This window comes from Convolutriloba macropyga, chromosome 3, assembly GCF_964194025.1.
Source record: "Convolutriloba macropyga chromosome 3, txConMacr16.3, whole genome shotgun sequence".
Lineage (NCBI taxonomy): Eukaryota > Metazoa > Xenacoelomorpha > Acoela > Convolutidae > Convolutriloba > Convolutriloba macropyga.
In genome coordinates, this window is record NC_134470.1 from 13,972,406 (window position 1) to 13,980,287 (window position 7,882).

A 7,882-nucleotide genomic window follows, 5' to 3' on the forward strand; every position below is an offset into this window, starting at 1 on the left:
AAAAACCAAGAGAAGGCCAATAATAGCCCCAGCTATCGCTGTGCGGCTATTAATAGAAATAATAATAATAATAATAAAAATAATCATAGTAAAATTAATAATAATAAAAATAACAATAATAATAATAATAATAATAATAATAATACTAATAATAATATTAATAATAAAAATAATAATAATATTAATAATAATAATAATAATAATAATAAAAAAGATTTAGGATAAAGTAATCCACGGGTTCACATCAGGCTATTGAGTTCCTGAAAATTTATGATTCATTTAAGTTAAGATGAGTTTCTTCAAGTCTCTACAGTTATTCAGGTATTGCAGCTACACAAAAGACGCCAAGTGCAAGGGTCTCATTCGTTGTATCGGGATATGAAAAATCGTTCGTAGGGTTCCAGAAGTCTGCTTTTGTGATCTTGATCATGCAGGATATCATATTTGAAATAATCGTTGAACATATTTGCAAGGAGACAGGCTCGGTACCAAAAATCTGATTCACAGATCTTGAGTGAAATTGTTGCATGTGAAAAAAAAACCACTAGCGAGAAAGCAAATTTTTGTTTAAACACCTTCTCACTCTACTTTAAAATTAGAGCGAAAAACTTTACGCTGGAAAGCCACTCACTTTTTCACTCCATTTCCTGTTTTAGTGTGACCAAAATCACTACTCCAATTTGACTTCAAAAATCGAGAAAATGTGTGAATAGATCTTAAAAAAGGACAGCGCCCCAATACAGTTCAAATTCTTTGAATTGCAAAAAATCCATGATGTCCCAAATAATAGCCGCTATCGCTTCGCGGCTATTGATGAGTCAAACGATTTATCATGAATTCCTAAAGCAACTACAAAGAAGAACAATAAAAACTCCGAAAGAAAAGCTTGAAATCATAAAAGTTATCAAACTGTGAGCAAAAACTCTAAAAACAGAGACAAAACTCTATCAAAAATTATGCAAACAATAATGAAAAGAAAAACATGATTATGCTTGCATAATTTTAATAGAGTTTGCCTTTGTTTTTGGAGTTTTCACTCACTGTTTGATATTTTTTATAGCGTCAAGCCTTTTCATTCATAATTTCTCGTCAAACATAAATCATAGTATGTTTTCCAACATGTCAGTATTTTTTGGTATTTTTTCTAAAAAAAACGTGTTATTTGAAATTAATGTAATCTGAAACTCGGAGAATGACGCATACAAATAAAAAATGTAAAAGGACGATACTTTCTGAAAACATGTCAAAAAAGACGTGGATCACCATAGAGTTGGTTAGTTGTTTAATTGGTAAATTGTTTAGCGTTGAAAAGTTGTGTAATAGGAAAGGACACTTGGACACTATTATTACAATGGGGTTTTGAATTTTGCAAAACTTCAGTCCTCTAAAACCACACAAAACACGAGTCACATATAAAAAAATCACATAAGGTACGAAACGTGGCTCGACCATGGTACATAACTTTATGGGGCAGAATTTTACGCATCTGTGGCACAGATTTTGTCTCGGCCGTAATTATTTTGTGCGTTCATGTTGCTCGTTTTGAAATCTTCAACTGCCTTCTTTTGAACGCAGCGTACCCTCTGTATAGGTTCAAAAAAGGTTTGTCATGAACGCAAATCTTTACAAGTGAAAGAAGTAAATGTACCTTGGTGCTCGCACAGACATCATATCGGGCTGTGACCCAGTAACAGACCGGAGCACCCTCGATGTTCCAGGGACACTTCCGGGGGAATCGTAGCTTCCAATGGGTTTATCTGTGAGTGGAACTCTGATTGTGAGCACAGTGTCCTCTTCCGGATGCATTCGGATCACTGGCAGCGAGTTCTGGCTGTATGTTGGATTGATGGGATCCGATTCTGTACTGTGGGTGTGGGGAGTTGTAGTTCGCGAGCGGGAAACGTCGTGGCTTCCCGAGTGGCCCTCACCTGATGTGACTGAAAAAGAACACGGGTTAGAGAGCCCTTGCCATGGATGGAATTTGGCTATAATTGAAAGCAGTCGCTGTCTAAAAAGAGAATTGAATTGACAACTGATTGCTAGTCTTTTCGAACGCAGTAGCCTTCTAGGTCGCATAACTTACACGACTCTTTAACTGATAGATTAATTTTATCCGTCAGTTTTTTTTCTTCGCCGCTTTTCATACAGCAACAATGGCGCGGAAAAACGTGGCTGAAAATTGTAGCCTAATTCCAGAGTTCATACACAACTTCTATTATTAAATTAAAAACGATTTTAATTTATAAAACAGTAAATCAACAACCATTAGCATAACCATCATTAAAAGATCATAACTAGAATTGAATCTATTCTGTATTGCGCCCGTTTTTACGCCCCCAGTTACAAAATATATGTTGTTATATAGCACGTTACTATGTAAAAAAACACGTGCGCCTGGGAGCGTAAAATATATAAGCCCACTTATCGAGGGGGGGGGGGGGGATTGAGCAAACGGATTAAATCCCTAGAAATATTCAAGCACTGCCTATAAATTCATCAATGCATCAGTTCAAAGGTTAACTAACCGGGCACAAAAAAGTTATTAGGAGGAATAATTACGTTTTCTCCAAATAACTTTAAAATATGAATCATAATATTTTCTCGTTACCTGCCCCAATTTAAATCCTCCTGAATAAAGTTTATGAAGCAACCATAAATTTCATTCAGTAGGGTTTAAATCGGAGCAGATAACGAGAAAATCGAAGACGGTACCGGTTTAAATTTATCATACATTTTAAAAAAGAATTGGCCGCTAAAACATATCACGACTTGGTTTGAAGCTCTCTGGCAAGAGTTATCCTTTTGACACTGCCTTACATTTGTAGAGTTAAAGTCTTAAAGTCTTGATAAGAGCTATTTGCACATCACACTGACCATATTTTATTTGTTGTTTCCTCAATTTAAAATATCAGACAATGTATTAGATAAGTTCTGCTTCAAAAAACGATTTGGACTTAAGAAACCCGAAGGTTAACAGATCACCCGCATTGAGTCATTTTCATAATAACGTACCCTTAAATCAACGATTTCTGCTTTGTGGACGAAAATTTTCAAATCTAAAAATTGTTTTTGAAAATAATGTTAATCTCGAAATTAACCACGTACAAATAACAGCGCACACAGAAAAATTCATGTTAGTTTTTTCGACAAAAACTGTACGTAGCGCTGGTAGACGGGAACCAGTGAAAATTAGGCAGTAAATTATGCAAAATGCAAAACAGGCGTATCTTAGGAGTTTTGTTTTTTTGACATATCCCGTTATTAATAAATTTAAACAGGCATCAAAATCAATTAACCGAAGTATAACGAGTGTCAGTAGTCTGGTGTGTTTAATTGGCATGATAGGTGTTTTTCTCCCAAATTACTGCGCAATCTATTTTTGGATTGTTTCGTTGAATAATTCTATCAATGACTATTATCCGATTCATGTTTGTATTCGTATAATACGTAAAACAATTAAATTTGCCTAAAAACTCTTTTTTCACTATAATGCAGTAGTCTGGTTTATCTCCGTTTTACTGTTAGTACACTAAAGGATTTTCTTTACAACAATCTCAAATGATAATATTTTAGTTTATAATTCAAGTTGGACAAAAAGGCACTAAGGCGTTGCATTTTAGACAAAAAACCCACACGATATTTCAACATTAAAATCAAGTGTTAAGATACTATACTAGTTTTTTTTACAAAGATCGCATTGACCTGTAGGCAAACATCTAGGAAACGGATTGAGCCAACTACGTGTTTGATGCATCTTCATCACTCCATTTAATAAAATCTCGTTAACTACAGACCCTAAGCAATAATAATATAGTTTATTGCTGCCGAATAATGATGCAATCACCTGGTCACATTGAAAGTTGTTGGGTTTAAATGACGAAGTAGACAAACTACTCCCAATGAATAGCTGTATGTTTTAGTAGTTGCCTACCACCTTATTCTGTCGAAGTTTTATAAAATCCATTTCATTATAGTCCAAAAAATAGCTTCAAAAAACTCGATTCTCAGTTTCATTTTTTTTTCAAGTACCTGCCATACTGTAACACAATAGATCAAATGATATGCAAACATAAATTGACCAACGTCGGACGAATTGCTGTCAAACACCAGGCGACGAGGCAACTAATTTAGAAAGAGTCAAGGGTTAGAGAATTTTTCATGTTGCAAAAACTTCTGACTGGGGAGGGTTCAAAACCATCGACCTCTCGGATGAGCGCTGGTGACAGTGATCATCGCTAAAAATTTCATTTTAGCAAAAAACTTCATTTCTGATTTCCTGCAATTCCAATCTATCATATTAAAAAAGTCAAGCGTAAAAAAGTCACTGAAGAAGATAAATCAAAAGAAGAAAGCGGCCAAGCAAAACAGACACAAAAATTTCTTCAAATTTCGGTCGAGAGCAGTTAATGGTAATAAAAAATTTTTTCTAAGTAAATATAAAAACCAAAAAAACAAACTCAATTTTTGCTGACGGACGCAAACTCCGCACGTTTGAATTACCAGTAGAGCTTATTTTCTGCACTTAACTGCTTCATTTAGGCTAAAACTTTATTTCTATAACATTTTATTTAACAATTAAGATCCAATTAAATAGCTACATTTTAAGAGCCATCAAATGCTAAGCCTTGTTTTTGATATTCAGGCTTAGAATTCGCAATGAGTAATGCAAAGGATTTTGTGTAAATATCCGTCCAATATGTTTTCTTTACTTCTGTGCAACTGAGTGACACATCTTGTTGAGTAAAACAGAAAATGAATTCGAAAACAAATACTCAAACGAAATGTTTTTTGGGTGAAATGATTTTTTTAAATAAAACTATAATATTTCTCCTGCGTTTTTGCAAAAATTCTCGTTTCTTTTCAAAAGAAAATTTGATTATATGATTTCATTTCCAAATTCAGTGGTTGAACTTGAAAAAACGCTAAGCTATCTCTTCCATAGCGAACTTATTCAGACTTAATATTATATTTACGCAAAATGATTTCAGTCAAGGGCTATTTGACAGTGTTAATGTACGCCGTGTTGCAAACAATTCAAGCCTTAGAACACTTGCGAATAATTTTTGAATGTTTCTGAATGTTAAATTTATGCACCTTTTTGATTAATTTTCATTTTCCCCTTCTTTTAAATGTAAGTTTGAGACCAAAATTTTGTTTTTGGTAGTTACGTTATGACTAAGTTACAAAGTTATTACTACTATCATAAAAAGAACAGTCTGAAATGTGGGGAATAATAAGAAAAAGGGCAGCTGAGAACAGGCCGCTGTAGCCTAATGCTGTTCCGCTGCGATTACGCAGGAACAAATTATTATTATTATTATCATCAAAAAATTTGGTCAACACTTGCCGATGACTTCTAGTAATTGATTGAATGATAGAAAATCACTTCTTGCCAATGACGGCATCGCTAAACTTCGCGTGATTTTTAATTCGCAGTCGCTACCAAAAAGTGACGAAAGTCAATCTTGTTTCATTGAACGTTGATTATGTAACAAGAGAAGAATCAGACAAAGTTAGTTCCGCATGGTTTCCACTCAGTAGCCCTAAATTAACTTCTAACCAATTAGAGGGAAGAGTTTTTGGAAAATAGGTACCCCAATGAGTGGGGACAATCAATAGAGATAAGTTACATGACGTTGTAACTTATGACTGGGAAGCTCAATGAGCACATCTGTAGGTCACGAATCATTGAGAGGGAAAAGTGAAGAACGAGCACTGTAGTGAAACCATAAAAAGTTCTTTCTAAACAGCAGCGAGAGTGAACCCATTATTGAATTGAATTGATCCTATCATAATAAGGATTTCCCAGGTTGAGGTGTGCGCTGTAGTATTACGAGAACAGTTACAAATGAACGGATAATTAATCCCGCATTAGATCGAACGTATTTAGGCGTTAATAAACCATTCATTCACTGCGCGATAACAAATTAACGCTCGTTAAGACTACCAGCACACAAGTATTAAACAACTTAGTTCCACTTATTTAAATTAACACAACTTTAGGCCTGGATCTCCTCACTTATATCCAGGATAGAAAATGTTCATTGTTGAGCGTAGGCGGCCTGTATAATCGCACTTACTTTTGATTTAAATTACTTCTGCTTTTGACAGTTGCAATGCAGATCTCTTCCCCCAAGTTCAATAAAGATGAAGCAGATTGTTTCACGGGAAAAGACAATAGATGCGCATAAAAAAACCCCAAGAAAACCATAATTGCTGCGGTTTTAGAAGAGGGGAAAAGCAGAAAACAGGCGCCTACGTGATCAATAACTGATGCTCTCATTTTTTAGATTTTTATTTTTTCTGGAGTTTTAATAATTTTTCCGTGAGATAAAAAAAGAGTTAATTCTCTTGCATTCTCGGCCTATAGGAAAATTAAGAAGCACCTCACTATGAACGTGAGTGTGATTCGCTCCCTATCGGTCCAAACTGAGCTGAAATGAATTTGTAAATTCTCTCAGCGAAGTGGGACGGAATAAAATTAGTGAGAAACAAGAGAACCGAAAATCACCAGCAGACAACTGCTTCTTTTTTCTTCCAAATCAAATTTCTAAATTCCAACAGAGAAATTATATAAAAGATTCCTAACTTAGCTATTTTTCAAACGGACAATTCTTACTAAAGATCGACTAGAAGAAGTACCTGAAAGAATATCGAAGACGTACTCACACAGTAACAACACTATCAAGTATCAGCTCATCCCGGTTAAATACTCCTCAGTGTAAGCTTGTTTATTTAAACGATCTATTTAATTAATTTAACTTTTCAGCCCCGCAACAACTTTAAATTGAGACTTATAACACAGACAGGTCTTAGGCATATATCTTTGCCTTCGATTTGTTATATCTTTTGTCAACTTAGACTGGCATACATAAAGAGATACCGTCTCGTGTGATCTGTAGCAGCCCAGCCTAATTTGATAGCACTCGAAATCGTCCTGACCCGATGACAAAAGCTATTTTTAAAGAAGTTTATTTAATATCACTTCTTTGAACGTTCACTGAATATGTTCCTGACCAGACCATTTCAAGCGCAACTCAGTCTGATTATAAGAAGTGAATTTAAACGCATAAAAACTGTCGAGCGCGCTTGCGTCTGATCAGGGAACTTTTTAGTCTGTGACGGTCTGACCAGTTGCACTTTTGGCCTGCATTGGTCTGGACCAGGACGATTTTGAGCGCACACCTCAACCTGGGTTGTTTAAAACCAAGATTTTAGATATTTAGAATTATTCTCTGCTGTAAAAAAAAATATACGTGAGCCAGAGTGGTCTACAATGTAGAGGTCATTTGATCTTATTTTTGCTGCGAGCTGAAAAGTTTTTTTTGAAGCGTGAAACATATAATAACATGTAATATTGGAAAGCCGGTCGTAGGTTGTCTCCTTTTTGTGTGGGGCGGGGAGAGGAGGGAGGTTTGTACAAACAAGAAGCTAGAAGCTATCAATTTAAGCAACGCCATTTTCGCTATTAGAAGAAGCAGTTTATTCAGTTATCTACACAATATCTAATTGCAATAAATAGCTCTAAGTGCAAAAGAGTGACGGTTGCGTAGGAAAGATGATTCGGGGGGGGGGGGGGGAGGAGGGGGAGGTCGAGGGGTCTGACAACACAGTCAGTTACCTTTTCGGTAGGGTAATGACGAAGTACCACTTTGCTCGTGGTTCCCGCCGCCAATCGCCTCATTCAAGTTACTCAAGGCAGTTTGTAACATGCACGTTGTCGAGTTGAGCACGTCTTTTAGTTCTAGCCCCCCGGTTGGGGCACCAGCCAGTTTCTCCAGACCTCCAGTCGGGAAACTTCGCGCCAGATTTGTCGCTCCGGTAGCCCGGTGCACTAAGAGCCCGGGTGGGGGGCTGAAGGGGCCGTGGGGGTAATGGTTTG

General features: G+C 36.1%; 1 protein-coding gene across 1 annotated transcript in view; it reads right to left on the reverse strand.

Annotated features, from left to right (window-relative positions):
- LOC142336542 (uncharacterized) overlaps positions 1 to 7,882 on the reverse strand; it is a 127,690-nt gene that overhangs the window by 45,841 nt on the left and 73,967 nt on the right. Inside the window, exons 11-12 of the mRNA XM_075385450.1 lie at positions 7,622 to 7,868; positions 1,649 to 1,937 (exon numbers count right to left, since the gene is read on the reverse strand). Coding sequence (XP_075241565.1) covers positions 1,649 to 1,937; positions 7,622 to 7,868 — 536 coding nt within the window. The remainder of the gene's footprint in view (positions 1 to 1,648; positions 1,938 to 7,621; positions 7,869 to 7,882) is intronic.